General features: G+C 39.9%; 1 protein-coding gene across 1 annotated transcript in view; it reads right to left on the bottom strand.

Moving 5' to 3' along the window:
• The window catches only part of LOC102212150 (neuronal acetylcholine receptor subunit alpha-3-like), a 29805-nt gene extending 23446 nt beyond the window's left edge, over positions 1-6359 (bottom strand). The window contains exon 1 of the mRNA XM_005735852.1: positions 6158-6359. Within this exon, the coding sequence (XP_005735909.1) occupies positions 6158-6215 (58 nt within the window). The 5' untranslated portion in view covers positions 6216-6359. The remainder of the gene's footprint in view (positions 1-6157) is intronic.
• Between the last annotated feature and the right edge of the window lie 10257 nt (positions 6360-16616).

The raw sequence follows: 16616 nt of genomic DNA, 5'->3' as shown, positions 1-16616 counted from the left end.
CCTCCCCCAATTTTTTTGCACATGTCGAGGAGCGTGTCAGGCTACATTTCACTGTGTGTTATACTTGTATAACTATGCATGTGACAAATAAAGAACCTTGAACCTTGAATATATTGGGCCATGCTGAGAACAATGGCCTCGGACTTGGAGGTTCTAATTGTCATTACTGCCACTTCATACTTGGGTGGGAACTGCTCCAATGCGAGCTACAGGTCACCACCTGATGAGACAAACAGAACCACATCATCTGCACAAAATCACCAAGGTGAAGGTCCACTTAGAAATTCTGCCCATTAAAATCTCCGAACAGAATCGGTGACAAAGTCCAACACGTCTTGGCAACAACTCCAACTTATTGCCATCAATACACACCAAGATGTCGTTCTACTTGTACAGGGGCCAATGACTTGTAACAGCAAGGCAGACACCCTATACTGAACAGCTCCCATGGGATATCCCGAGGGTAACCTTTTTCCAACATTAATTTAAAACAGTTGCATTTTCCAACAAGTGCACTTTTTCCTTAATAGTTGCCTAATTATTTCCTTGAGTGGGAGGAGTTACATATTGTCTCGAGATAAGCTTTGAATTATCATATTTATATTGCAGATTCCTAGTTAATTTCTCTTTTTTCCCTCTAATTGGATTATTTTCCTTAGCTTGGGCATGTCTTTAGTTTGGCCACCTTAACCTGCACTGCAAATATGGTGCACTAATCCACTGCTGTGATGAAAAATGGGGGAAAGAGAAGATTCTAAGGCCCTTTTATTTCTGCCTGCACTGCTTAGCTATCTTTCCTACAGAGATGTTCTAGTGACTTAAAGGAAGCATCTCAGTTTGTCTTTTGACACCACTGCACAGCTCTGTTCTTTACCGTTTAAGCGGATCATCTTTTTGATGTGACTCAAAAAATAAGACAGCTACAGTGTATGATACAGGGGGAGGGGGGGTTAACAACATATACACTTAATGGACTCAAAAGTAGAGAAGCAGGAAACAGGAGACAAGCTGGTGTAGAGGAATACCGGACAGATAATGCTTATTGTTAAAGAAGAGACAGTTTTATTGGCCGTGTGAGAGGCTGGTGTAAGAGTAAGCCATTTAGCCTTTAGCCTCCCCTGAGCATGCAAATGCTTTTAAAGGAGAGTGAGAAAGAATGAAACAGAAAGGAATGGAGATAGACGAGGGTTCCTTTTTTATGTACAATGCTTATATGGTAAACACTGTATAAAGCTGAAGTGTTTATTTTTCCTGCGTGCCTGTAAACTGAGCTGAAATGCATTGAATTTAAGTGACAGAGATTAAGTGGGAGTGGAAAAGGAGAGAGAGGAAAACAAGAGAAAAGACCGATGAGAGGAAAAGAACCTGAGAGATTAGTGAGTGAGAAAGAGGCGAAGTCACAGAAAAGTGAGAGACAGGTGCAAAAAGCCCAGGAAGATAGGATCGTGGAGCAGTGAGTGTGTGTATGTGTGTCCAGTTAATGGAATACCATGAGATGTGACTGATGCCTTTAACAGCAAAGGCTCCACACTTGTATTCAGGCAAAATCTACAAACAGCTTTGTTTGATTTGTCTTTTTTATTGTATTCTTTTTGTCCCGACGTTCTCAGCAGATGCTAATATTGGTCAAGCATAGCTCTTTTTGAAGGACTTATGACATTCATGCTCGACTGCACGCATTTCGCAGTTCTCATCCATTTTTAACTTTTTTCACCTTTGAAATGAGCAGATCTAATAGAAATTTCCCTGAAGGCATGCTCACAAAAAAACTGGGTTACATGAATTTGAATATGTTTCATGGAAGAAAAGCGCTCAGCCTTTGTAGTTCAATATCTCAGTGGTCCTTTGCTCATTTTAGCATGTGCATTTTGTCATTATTAGGTGCGAATGTGACCCTGACCAGGAATGTAAGTGCCCATATATTCCTTTCTCTGGATGTAGGAGAAATATCATTTTGACTTTGGGCCATGCCAGAGTGAGAAATATTTTACATGCAAACTGAGAAGCCCTTGTTTGATGTTGACAGGAAGTATCTTTAGCTCAATATTCCATTAGAAAAACTGTAAAACTGTCACATAAAGGATCGCATTTATCCACAAAATAAGTTTTAACAACTGACAATGGACACATTTTCACAAACATCACCCGAAGCCTTCTACTCTAAAAACTGAACTCCAACAAACAGGTTCAGCCTTTATGAAAACCGGCGGATGTGAAGCGAGGGATGCAACATGAGGTCCTCTCAACACATTTATCTGTGACTCAGTTCATATTTAGCCACGCCCCCTCTGCTCTGTGTTCTGCGCTATAAATGTTACCGTGATATAAGCCTCGTTACCACACAGCTGCCGTCATGCAAGCACACACAGACACAAACACACACCTTATCACCACAGTTCACTGACCGGATCATCAGTCATGCATTCAATTACATTATGAGAATGGCCTTTATTTGAATACAAGGGACAGTGCTGTGACTATATGCAAGTTAAAGTAACACACAATAGTAGCACTTCTGAAATCACCAGAGGCAAACTAAACATTGCTTGCTTAATTGGTGTTTACAGTTTGTGTGTTATCCAAATATATGGACACAACTGCAGCTAAAGGTATGGTTACATAAGTTTTTCCACGTTTTGCACATTCACAGCTTTCAAAAAGGATGAATTCATGCGAGTAATATTAATCAGTGTCACAAATCACTAAAGACCATTACCACTGCTAATTTGAGATTAGGTGCAGCTGTGGCTCAGCTGGTAGAGCAGGCCATTTACTATTTGGAAAGTTTGTGGTTCATTCCAAGGTTCCTCCAGTTCACGTTGGACAATATACTGAACCTTCTCAAGTGAGATGTATCCATCAGAGTGTGAGTGAGTGTGTATGAGACAGATAAAAAGTGCTTAAAGTGCATAGAATAAAGCACTGCATGAATGTGTGTAAATGGGTGAATTTGGCTTGTAGTGCAGAAACGCTTTGAGTGCTCAGAAAAAGCAGAAAAGTGCTATATATATATATACCCGTCCATTTACCAGTACAGAAGTTTGTATTCTGATAGTGTCTCCAAACTTAGTGCAAACTTTGTGCAGGCTGACTGAACACAGGGTCAGAAGTGAATGTTGAACTGCCCATGAGCCAGTTTTGGCTGTAGATTGTGCTGAAACGGAAAAAGAAGACGAGTGCTTTAAAATGTCCCTTTCTGAAGTGATGGAGTAAATGTTTGCGTGCCCAGCTCATCCAACTCATCACTTGGTCAGAGGGGAGTAGTACAAAGCAAGTTTTATGGGTCAGGAAGCTATGTCGAGCTTAAAGTCAGAGTTTTGTGTGTCATGAAAGAGGCTCTATTTTTTTTTTAACCTGGTTAAATCACCATGGTAACTTGTGCTGAATGCATAACCTGCTCAAGAGCAGAGTTTCAGTGTAAAATTGGAAGTGCCATGTTTTTATTTTTTTTTTATGTGCAGTATGTATTTTGTCCTGTTGAATGTATTTGTGCAACTTGTTAAGCAGGAACTACAGTACCATCACAAATGAAACCCAGCTGTAAAGTTACAGCCTACAGCTTTACTGTGCAGTGCACATTCACTGAAATGTGCACATATTCAGCTGGTGATGCAGAAAATATAAATATAAATATATATAAATATTTTTTATATATATTTATATTTTTAGACTGGATTCTAAGCTTAGAATTGTGCTGCCAAGTCTTTCTTGTTTACTCAGCTGGAATTTCAACTACTGGAACACGTACCAAGAATGCCTTTTCCAGCAATAAAATGAATTTCGCTTTGATCTGCAGACAAACTAAAGGAATTTCCACGTCTCTGTTTTCAGGCTATGGCACAGTAACCTTTAATGTTTAATTGTATCCAATTTAAAGTTCAGAGCTCTAATCTGCAGCAGCTCCTCTTAGAAACAAACAGTGCATTCTGCATTCAAATAATTAACTGGAATAAAAATTGGGTTTTTTTTTACCGCCCTGTGCACTAAATCCCAAGATTAACAATTTTTGACAGCATTAATCTTGTCTTATTTGCAACAGGATTTTATGATACTGTTATGTTTATGTTCCTTATAGAGTTTCTCTCAATTATATCATCATCCCTGATTGGAGGAACCAGCACTCAGTGGTCTCAGTTTTGGGACTTTGTAAAAACATGGGATTTGGTCATTAAATTATCACCAGGGAACATGACATTTAATCTGATTATTAGAATTAATTTGTGTTCCTAAATTTATTTAAATGCCCCACATTGAAATTTTCCTACACTGTAAAGGATGAAAATCAGCATAATCTTAGCAATCTTGTGAGATACCTGGTCAAAATGCTTCAGCTTCTTTCTTAGAAGCTCACTGTCTTTAGAAGTGTTTATTAAATTTAGTTACAACAACAGATGAAGGGTCAAGTTTAGTTTTTTTCCAAAATTCATGTGACGTGATTCATGTACAGGTGTGATATGGACTTGGAATAAAGAATGTGTATAAAGGCTGATACACCATAAGAAAGTCTGCCTGCCACCATGCATAAATCAGATAGCTGCTATTTATACCCTTGGAGCAAATGTTTACATTAAAGCTTGGAAATGCTGCAGCATAATTACTGTCGCTGAATTTATTCCACATAGTGGCTCCAGGTCAGATCCAGGCTCTCTGCTCAGCTGCGGTCAATGATTAAGATACTGGCTGCATATCAATAATCACAAATTCTTCCTTCCCTTTCATCATTCCAAGTTGGATGGCATCCTTATCTCCTTTCCTTGAGCCTCATCTCAATGCCTTTTCTTCTTTCTGCCCTGCCTACCCCTTTCTCTTCTTTCCTTCTCTCTTTCATCCTTTATCCTGGCTTCCTACTATTTCTTCCTTCCATTCTCATTTCCTCCATTCCTCCTCCTCGCCTTCATTTCCTTCTTATCTTTGACATTTCATTCCTATTCCCTTCTACCCCAGCTATCTTTCCTTCTTTCTTCTATGAATCTTTTTGCACCAGATCTTCCCTCTTTTCCAATCTTTCTTCTATCTCCCCTCCCTTCTTTGTTTTCATCTTTATCTTCTTCCCCTCTCTCTCTCTCATGGCCCTTCATCCCTTCCTATCTTCAACCCTTCATTACCCGATTTCCTCGCTTCCTCACTGTCTAGCTTTCTTTCCTCCTTCTATCAGTCATTTCTTGCGTCCTCCCTCTTTTCCTATCTTTCTATATATATTTTATGAATCTTCTCTGGACAAAGCTGCTCTTGTCTGGAAAAAAACATACACTTTTGTATGTTTTAGTTTAGTCGATTATTTTTACTGCTAGTTGAAAATACCTTAATGATTATAAGTTTAACTTTATTACAACAATCAAACGAGCCTTCAACAAGATAACTTTAAAAGTATCTCATGCTAAATATGTAATGTTTTGTACCTATCCTTTGCTACAAACTATAAGAACAAACAAGAAATGAATACAACTTTTAATTAGTGTCGTAATTGGGGTGAAACGAAATAAGGTCAGCAGATTCATCCGAAGACACGCATTGCTAGGAGGGTTTTTATCAAACGCCTGCAGCAGACCAAGCCCCCTCCTCCTGACTAAAACCTTTATATCTTCTTTCTGTGTGAATAAACAAAATTGGCCCAGGCCTCGTATAACCTCCAAAAGTCTCGCTACCTGTAAACGGGGAAACGGAACTGTAATCTGTTTTGCTTAGTGAAATCACATCGACCCTTTTAAAACAAAATTAGCATTCATCAAAATTCATTTGCCTTTCTCCAGATTTTTCCGCATTTCGTTTTTGTTGACCTAGTGTTAGAGTCGTAAGAAAAGAAGTTTTAGTGCAAAAACCTAAAATTTATGTTTTGGCAGGAGATCTTTTGCATATTTTGACGATATTTTTGCTAATCATTCAAATGATAAAAACGAGAAAAAGTTTGGAGTCGACAGCGATGACCACAAAGCACTGGAGGATGGCAGAAAAAGACAAAGTTACTAAAAGACGCCTCGGAGAATGCACAGTAATTCAGCCTAATCACCCCAGAATCACCAAGTTAACTATCAAGACACTGACGCGCAGAGAGGCTCCAGTGTCCTGGAGCCTTGAAAACCATGCAGCCAAAAATCCTCATGCGTCTGTAATCTGCAGAATATACTATATAACTCTACCTTGAATAAACGCCACTCACCTTGCGCCTTCAAACCCACGAGTAAAAGCAGCAAAGTCCATCTCTCCACAGACTGCATCTCTCCCTCGTGTCGTTTGGGGATCCTGTTCACTTTTTTCCTGAAGGAAGCCTGTCTCTTTAATCGATGAGACGAGAAATAATGTGAGAGGGCGTGAAAATGTGCCTCTCTCCCCTGGTGTCGTCTATCTCGCTTTGTCGGTGCGCTCCTTCCTGATATGATCCCAACTTGACTTCATACGTCCCTCCCCTACGAGCGCAAAAATCTCCTCTGGCGCATCCATACGGATCAGCACAGGGAGGGAAAACCGTCCCAACATGCGCAAAGTGATCCCAACACTGGCAAAAAGAGAAATGTCAAAGATCGAAGAGGATATGAACCTAAAATTAAAAGTATGACACATTCAAACTTAAGTGCCACACGCGTAATATGCTGTAATAGTTTTTGGGGGGCGCTCAGTGTGACATTGTGTGATCTGATCCAGATCCAACAGTAAAATCTGCGGATACTTTATCTCATTCCAGCTGCTACATATTGGTTAGAAAGTTGCACGGCACACGCAGGACAGAATGATTTGTTTGTGAGACGGTCAGTGAGTTTTAGTGTGCGCTCTCCGTGGTGCTGAAGTGTACACACAACAGCCAGTTTACTTTATTTGACTCATTTTTAGCCTTCACGGCGTTTTCTTGTTTGAAATAACGTTTTGAAGCACGTCCGCATAAACCAGCGAGTTCGAGAACAAGTACTGCATTAATCCAGCGAGTTTGCTGAATTCCAAAAACTGGAGCTAGACCCCTTTGCATGCTGTGTCTTCACCCGACCACTGAAGTGCAGCACTGCGCTGTTCTGAGGAGGAAAGTTTATCTGCTCGGAAGCATGCTTCCTGCCGCTTTGAAACACGCTGTTCGCATTATAAGCTCCCCAGGTTTCTGTTTACCAGCGCTGATTAAGTTTAATTTTAGCCCATGATTTTACACGCTTGGTTTGACGTCATCAAAGAAAGTCATTAAGGAGAGGAGGCTTAGCGGAGCAGTGCTGAAGTGAACTGAGCCGACACAAAAGCCTAAGGTGAGTGGCGAGAAAGGGAGTGACACATGACTCTGAGACGTGTCCGGGTGCTGCACACGCGAGCTGTCCACACCTGCTTGGGGACACAGACACAAACACATAATGGCGAACAGATGCTTCCTTCAGTCAATATATAGACAGAATGAAATATAGTTTGACTTAAAGTAGAGCATCATTTCCACATCAGCCCCAAATATACTGAAAGTATATCCTACTAAGATGTGCCGTTTGCTCAGAGGACACCGTCACTGGCTGTCAGGACAGTCTTTTCTACCTTACTTTTAAAGAAATAACTAAAAACTTACCTTTTTGTTTGTTTGGTTGTTTGTGATAAGAAATACGTTACCCTTTAAAGGATGATGAGTAATATTAAAAAGATCTGGAGTCTTTTGTAGCTTTAAGGGCCCTTAAAGCAGCAGTTCTGTTTTAGTATCAGAGCATGCTTAATGCTCGTAGTTTAATATGATTTCAAAACAGACTGCACGTGTGTTATAATGTGTAAACTTTTAATGCCCTTGACCTTCTGACATTTTAAAAGCAAGATCTTTTGGTCAAGGTTTTGTATTGATATGTGGCTGTAGGCTATTGAGTACCAAACCAAAAGTCTTTATTAACAAAAAACTATTGAGCCAATGTATAGATCAAAAAGTTTATTAATATTACTTTATTTAACCCAAAATTACAGAGAGGTGAGTTTGCAAAACACAGTTACCTTCTAAAGCAAAACTAGAGATGACCCATGTGTAACATGTTTAAAATTGTGTCCTCCCTTTTAGTCAAACTCCACCCATGTGATCTAAATAATCTGCAAGTCCATAAACCACAGGTGTATGCCTAAGTTATTGCTTATGCAAACACATAAACACACTTTGTCAGGACCAGCCTCTCACCCCGAGGCCATATCATATCATTAATAGTGTTAAAATTCTAAACAATGACTTTCCTATTTGGGAGCTGTCACAGCAGTCAGTATCCCTTCATTTCAACACAAGCAGTCGTCAAAACACTGTGCAATTCTCCTTCTTTTGCTTCCTTCTGCAGTTGGAAGGAGTTTACTGAGTCTAATCCCTCCAGACAAGCTCCACATAAAAAAGGACAGATGAAGAAAAAGAGAATAAGCACAACGGGGATAATGTGCTTTTGCTGTTGCTGGTGTCACCATCTGACAACTGCTGAGCTCACAGTGTGGCGTCATGACACGCTTGTCTTCGCCAGTCTTATTAGTGAAGCAGTTTGGAGGAGGAACTAGGTGCGAGTCAGTGTTTCTGCCAGGATTGTTTAGCGTGACGCACCACAGCTTGTTCCAGTGTTCTGCCCAAGGCAATGTTTAATTCATGTGTTTCCTAAAAGCTGGATGCAGACGTCTACAAGCCATTAGTGTCATCCTCTTGTGTCCGCTCAGCGTCATCCATCCATTTTCACTTCCTCTCTTTCAGTCACCATCTCAATTCACCAACTTTCAATCAGTCATTCTCTGGCCTTCCCTTCATGCTTTTCTTCTCCCTCAGTCCTCTTACCATACTTGATTTTCTTTACTTCTCTCATTCACCCATCTCCTTTCACCTCGTGCTTTTTTCCTCTGCACTTGCTCTCATTCATATAACGTACACTGGTGCCATCTCTCTTCCTCCAGTGAAACATAACACAAAAATATCTATCTCCCTCGCTACAACTTTTAGACCATGTTGAATTATTCACATTCACATATCTGCGCCAAATCCCTTCAACCTGAGAAAAGTGCTTTTATTTTCAACCCTAAGTAATGAAATCTGGATTGCCCTTTTCTACTCTCTCTGGCGTGGTCGTCTTGCAGAGGTAGGTTTAATGGAGCAGAGATGATCAGAGTTTCTGGAAGCTGCCCAGAGGCAGGGAGGTGGACATCATGTCTTCCCTATATTGTGAGAAAGAAAGAGCAGTATAGTATGGTACAGTAAAGAGGTCAGGGCTCCAGAGAGTACAGTTTCTAAGAAGTTCAGTTCTGCTAAAGAAACAACAATAGCCTTTCCCACAATGGTCTGCATGTTAAAATAATGCATAACACATGTACATTGTGATGTTGTAATGCAATAGATGCAGTGAGTCAGTTAAAAAATGACTAAAATGGAAAATTGTTTACATTTTGGACTATCCAAAATCTTTTATATGCACTACGTGAAGTTTACTCCTCTATAAGTTTCATGTGTCTGAACTATTATAGCAATATGGCTTCTTCTTTTTTATTTCCACATCAACAGTCCTGTAATTGTGCTGTTTTAAATCTATTTGCCAGTTTGTTAGGTACACTTGTATCACAAAAGTACAAGAAGTTCTGATCAAATATTTGCATTTAACAATATATAAGAAGATAAGAACTGTGGCCTATCCATAGATTTACTGACTCATTGGACACTTAGCCAGGTATACTTGTCCGAATACTTGTTAAGGGAAATAACTAGTCAGCCAGTCACAGCAACTCAAAGCATTTACGTATGTAGGTATAGTCATGACAACCTACTGCAGTTCAAAACAAGCATCAGAATGAGAAAGAAAGGTGATGTAAGTGACTCTAAATGAGGTTTGTGTGTTGTTGTCTGATGGGCTGGGGGTTGTATGTCAGAAACTCCTGATCGACTGGGCTTTTCTTGCTCAACCGTCTTTAGGGTTTATACAGGATGGTCCAACAAAAACAAATATCCAGTGAGTGGAGTTTATTGAGCAAAAATTACTTATTGATGTCAGAGATCAGAGGAGAATTGCAAGACTGCTTCAACCTTATAGAAAGGCAACACTCACTCAAATAACCACTTGATATAGCCATGTGCCACTCATGTTAGCTAAGAGAAGGAAATTGAGGGTTTTTACATGGCCTCACCAAAATTGGATGGTAGAAGATTGGAAAAACATTGCTTGGTCTGATGAGTCTCAGTTTCTGGTGTGGTAAGAATTTGCCCTAAATAACATGAAATTTTGACTCTATCCTACTTTGTACCAATGGTTCAAGCGGCCAGTGATGTTAATGGTGTGGGGGATATTTTCTTGACACACTTTGTCTCCCTTAATGTCATATTAATGTCATTTAAATACCACAGCCTGCTTCAATACTCAGAAGATGGGTACATTTTGTGACATGGCACATTATCCTGCTGGAAATAACCATCAGAAGATGGGCACACTGTGGTCATAAAGTTCAAATGATCTCAAACTGGTTTCTTGAACATGACAGTGCATTTAAATAGCCTCCAGATTTACCAGACCTCCATCGAATTGAGCACTTTAGGGATATGGTGGAGCTATATGTGGAGAAAACAAATCAGCAGCAACTGTGTGATAGTATCATGTCAACATCGAACAAAATCTCTGAGGAACCATTTCAGTACCTTTTCAAATTAAAGGCAGTTCTGAAGGCAAAGGCGGGGGGTCCAACCTGGTACTAGTAAGGTGTACCAAATAAAGTGTCAGTAAATGTATGTACAAATATTAAATAAGAATTAAAAAAGAATTTCTTGAAAGTGAACCCTTTTTTTATATTATGTTCAGCAATTTTTTCTGCATTCCTTAATTATCTCTTTATATAATCAGAATCGGAATATAGAAAGATACAGAATGTAGACTAAAGTAGATTTTGTTGAGACTGAAATCACAGTGCTGAAATATTCTGTGCAATTTTTAAAAAGCCCCATTATTTAGCGGTTTCCCATGAAATTGTGTTAAAGCTGAATTAAGTTACTTCTTGTGTGCAAACAGAACATTTCCTACTGCTGAAACAGACTTCCACACTGCTGCTGTGTAAATGAAATAAAACCAAAAAATGCCGCGTGAACAAACTTGTTCATGGTTGTTATCCTTAATTATTTCTAACCGATTAAAAAAAATTTATTCATGCAATCTTTTGCATCCTGTTTTATCTGAAACGTATAAAATAAATATACAAATGTTCAACTACATCAAGCGGTTTTAAGAAGATGTTTACCTGTAATCTATCAAAACAACTGGCTGCATCTTAATCAAATTTCACTACCTGTGCCAATGAAAGCAATTTCATATTCGAATAAAAGATTAAAGGCTTAATGCATACACCTACACATACCTACAAACGAACATCTGTTCATTTGTCTTCAGTCATTTGATTGACTTACACAGATGTAGAGCTTTACATGGTGAGTGTGCTATTATGTAGCTGTGTGGTGTGTAATAGACCTGCATAGGGAGACTTCATGCCATCTGCAGAAGTCATACTGTATGCTGGAGCCAAACGTTTGCTGGACAGAAACATGTTCATACTCCTGTGGTTTTGTGCTGTTTTTGCAAAACTAATTTCCCCAAGGACAGTAAAATGTCATGTGGTCTGGTACATTATGTCAAAAAAAAGGGGGTTGCATATACTGAGCGTAATTGCAGTGAATCAAATTAAGGGCAGTCATTTTTGCCCCAGTTTATCCATGTAAAAACTGAGCTCTCCAATTTAAAAGTGATATTCTTTCCACAGTGTGATACTCTTCAAGTGGGCACGCGTAAACACACACACACACGTCTTTGTGTGATGGGATAACAGTTCAGAGAATGTAAACTGATTGGAACAAGTTTGAATTAAGTGTGGCAGCTCACCAGTTGGCCAACAATTTGAATGTTACAGCTTGTGATTGCGAAGAAAAAAGTATCTGACACTCACTTGTACTCAAGCCACAGGCAAGAGGAATGCTTAAACAAGCTCAAACCTCTGTTAGTACATCATAAGTGCTGTCTAACAGCACGGCACTCATTACCAACTGCAGAGCTGGGTATCTTTTATTCATCGCCGTGGCTGCAAAAGGGGATAGGAGTATAATTAGAGCTCAAATGTACTGTCAACACTGGGGATGTTTTCATATGTGCTGGTTATCCAAAATGAACCGGAAAGCTAAAATTAAAACTTGGCTGCCAAGTACAGAGATGCAGACTGTGAAGTATCACGATGGATATGTCTTTTAAATATTCCGATTATGCTCTGGCATTTGTTCTAACACAGAACAACTGGGCGTCCAGTTTTCACCATGAATTTACTGCTCAGTGGGGTGTTTTCTGTGTTTGTGTCCTTTTGGTCATCTCCAGCCAGCACAACCATACTCACATGCACAACCACAAGCATGCAAGCTGACACATAGGCCGATCAAATATTGTGCGCTGCTGGAAGCGGGTTATCCGGTGCGACAAGCTGACTTAAGCCATCAAGCTTAGGATGCGATATGTAGTGGAGTCACAAAGACACAGAGAAAACACTAAAAATATTATACTGCAGGGTCATCTGGGAGTGACCCGTTGTTGCACTGGCACAAGTTGATTGTGCTGGCTGTTCTCCAGCTAACATTTGCACTAAATTGTAGAATATGCTGCACTTGTGTACTGCAAAATTAATAATTCTAGCAGTACTGACTGTTTCATTTTCTTAAGTGTGACCAGTTGATTTGCAGCTCCACAGCAGTAAAGCCAAATTGTTAAATTAGTTTGCTGAACAGCACAACATACAGGTGCAAGCGTGCAAACACAGGAATTCACGCTGAAGGCTGGTTTCTGGCACACAGCTTGTCCCATGTTCTTAGCGATTTGGGCGTGTAGCGTGAAAAAGGACAGATAATTGGGTTTATCACCGGTGTATTTTTAGTTCCTATTTCTCCACACGCAATTTACAAAAGAATGAAAAAGGGTGGAGGAGGGCTCAGAGCAGAAATAGAGAGAGGGGAGGAAAAGGAGGAGGGGGAGAAGAGGAATGGAGGTTAATAAATGGAAGTAGAAGAGACAGGGAGAAAACAGAGAGAAGGAATTGGCCACAAAGATGGAGTCTGGCATGTGTCCAAGTTTGGTGGAGTGTGTGTAAAGGAGCAGCGGCGTTTCCGCCTACAGGCACTAGTGCAGGTAGACAGAGCAGAACAAGCCCTCTGCATGACTACAAGGGGGCCTGACAAACCGTGCTTATTTAGGAGAGCAACCGGAGGAAACTTTGGCAACAGAGGGAGACAGATTTTCCACCGTGATGTAGACCTCAGCTAATACTGCCAAACATCACACGGCATAGAAGTGGAAATATGCTGGTCGCTGCATGCTTTGAGATACCTCATCATAGATGAGATGATGAAGCAGGTAAAAGTAAATGCTGGAGATTTTTTTTCAAGAGATGTCCTGGATAAGAAAGGCGGAAAGAGAAAATATACAAAATAATATTAATTTAAATTTTAACTATAGAATAACAGCATTGCTTAAAGTTTGTGTTAAGTAATAGGTACTAAGTAAGTAGTAATAGTAAGCTGCCAGTAACAGTCAACAGATCCTTCAGGTAGCCACAGGTGTAATTTGTATAAGATACCATAAAGTAAATTCCTTGCATGTTTAAATACTGAAATGATTGTTGCAATTTTATGTTGACGGACAGCTGTTGCTGTTGTGAGAAATGCATCTTACCAAATAAAAAAAATGGACAAAAGGCTTGGCGTGTATGGGTGTGTGTGCTGGACAAAAAAAAACTGCTGATCTGAAAAGCTGGCTTCACTTAAATCTGCTGTGGGCTAGCTCAGGACAGCTCAGGCCAGCTCTGCCAGCGAAGATGGGATAGGGTGAGCAGTGGCTGATGGAGAATGGCATGAAACGAAAGACATGGAATCAGTTCGGATAAAAGGCACTGTCCTGGGAAAGTGCTGGTCTGTTAAAAATAGTGATTCTGTTAAGAAGTCAGAGCAGTAGCAGGAAGTGAAGTTCAAGGAAGAATTCAGCTCATATCATCCATGTCATGTATGTATAATAATTCATAATTACAGTTAAAAATGTCTCATTCTGTATAATTTCTTTTCTAATACATAAAATACATAAAATATGTATGTCAACATTGCGTGTTGGCCTTATTAAGCTCCAGAGTAGTTACATCAAATAAAATTCATTCATCTGAACTGTTTTCATATTTAAATTTCTACAAATAGATGTTTTTGTATAAATGACATCTACGGTTCCTCCCCCAGGGAAATTTTGAGCATCAGACCCTTCATTTCCTGCATTCTGGTGACTCGTTGTGCATCAGTTTGTTTCTCTTCTGCATCATTTCATGAAAGAAATGTTTATTTATATTAAGGGAAACACAAAAATCAGGCGCCATAACAGCTGAAGATATGCTGGTGTATAACGCAATGGAAATCTCTGCAATTCTTTATTGTTTTCAAAGACGTATTCTTAACTATCTTAGCCCTATCCTATTTTTGCCTGATCCAGATGTTAGATCACATGCTCAGAGTCCTGTCTTTATTTCAGATTAGTTTTGGTCTGTTGCCAAACCAACATGATAATAGTTATCCTGACTGAAGCGGTGTTCTTGGTGTGTGTTCTGTGCTTTAGAAGCTGCAGTTCCAGCAGTCTAAAAGAGATTCACAGTTAGCAGTGCTGTAACTTTACAGCTGGGCATCATTTGTGATGTTAGCGAGGTACAGTCTAACAAGTTGCACATATAAAACTCATTCCCCTGACAGAGAATTTATATTGCTTAAAACATGCTGGAAATAAAAGAATCAGTAAAAATGTGACCCTTCCGGCATCAGCATAGGCTACCACGGTTATTTAGCCAGAAATGAGAGATGCTTTCATGATACTGAAGGCTCTGGCTTTAAGTTTGACATAGCTCACTAAACCACCTTGCATCATAGTTTAGCCCTCAAGAAATGTGAAAAAAAAGTCATAAAAAGGAACCAAAAACAAAGACAAACAAGGAAACAGAGCCGACCAAACACTAAAACTCCAGAAAAACTATAAAAATGAAACAGCACCAGTCTCCCAGGCACAGTTTACACAGTTACTGCATTTCATGCCAAGCATCTGGATAAGCCACAGCTGTTCTGGAAAAAAAATAGGTGTGGACAAATTTATGTAAGCATTAAGGCATATTTAGGAAAAAGGTAATGTTTTTTTAAAGAAGTGTGTTGAAAAGATGTTTGCATGTGGTGTTGTGTTATTGCCAGTGGTACAGGAACATCTACGGGGATAGAGAGTAGACAGGATTCCACTAAATCTGGATGCAAATGTCATGCAGTCAGTTAATGTGGAGCTAAAAAGAGCATCTCTGCAACCTCAAAATCCACAATGAACTTTTAAATGGCACTTACAGCCCTCAGATTTGTGTAGGCAAGACTTGTCTGCCTTCTTATGAAATATGTAGCCTAACGTGCTTTTTACTCTTGCTGTAATGGTTTTGCAGACTGTGTAAATGATAAAATCTTTTGAAAGGCAAGCCATTTCATTTAGGCTGAAGGATCAAAAACACAAAATCCAAAACAAAGTCAAAACGCTAAGCACAAAATCCACAGGGCTACACAAAGGAACTGTACCAGAGAGGATAAGAGATGCTGCAATAAACAAGAGGAGAAGACAGGTTTCAGGAATGGCAATCACAATCACATAAACTCACAATACACTGGAATAAAAAAAAAAACAGGGATTCAAAGGCTCCACAAAGAAAAACATCTAAAGTTTAAAACACCAGTAAAACAGAAACCCAAAGTTAAATATTAAGTAAGAATACAAAATTACACTGAATTCATCTATTTGTTTGGTTGTTGCTTTTTAACCACAATACAATACCCTCTTCTTTTCTATTGATTTGTTTCCATTTTCTGCCACTTATCCAGATCCAGGTTGCAGGGGCAACAGTCTAATCCAGAGGTAGGCAACTCCAGGCCTCGAGGGCCAGTCCTGCAGGTTTTAGATGTGTCCTTGATCCAGATGACAGATGATTTAAATGGCTAAATGACCTCCTCAACATGTCTTGGAGTTCTCCAGAGGCCTGGTAATGAACTAATCATTTGATTCAGGTGTGTTGACCCAGAGTGAGATCTAAAACTTGCAAGACACCGACATTCGAGGCCTGAAGTTGCCTACCCCTGGTCTAAGCAGTGATACCGTGACCTCCTTGTCCCCAGCCACTCCTCTGAGGGACAGTAAGGCATTCCCTTTTTTTTTTTCTTTCCCAAGCCAGTCAAGAGACATAATCTCTCAAGTGTGTCCTGAGCCTACCCCAGAGTATATTCCCAGTTGGACATGCCCAGAAGACCTAACCGAGGAGGCATCCAAGAGGCATCCTAGTTATGTTCCAAAACTGCCTCTAGTGCAGGGGTGTTGAACTCCAGGTCTCGAGGGCCAGTGTCCTGCAGGTTTTAGATCTCACCTTGGGTCAGCACACCTGAATTAAATGATTAGTTCATAACCAGGCCTTTGGAGAACTTCAAGACATGTTGAGGAGGTCATTTAACCATTTAAATCAGCTGTGCTGGATCAAGGACACATCTAAAACCTGCAGGACACCGTCCCTCGAGGTCTGGAGTTCGACACTCCTGCTCTAGTGTGTGGGTATGCAACTCCAGGCCTCAAGGGCCTTTTGTTATTGAGGAGTAGAAGCTCTACTCTGAC

This window comes from Pundamilia nyererei, unplaced genomic scaffold (assembly GCF_000239375.1).
Source record: "Pundamilia nyererei isolate P.nyererei 1_Seehausen unplaced genomic scaffold, PunNye1.0 scaffold00065, whole genome shotgun sequence".
Classification (NCBI taxonomy): Eukaryota; Metazoa; Chordata; class Actinopteri; order Cichliformes; family Cichlidae; genus Pundamilia; species Pundamilia nyererei.
This window is presented reverse-complemented; position numbering and strand designations above follow the sequence as displayed.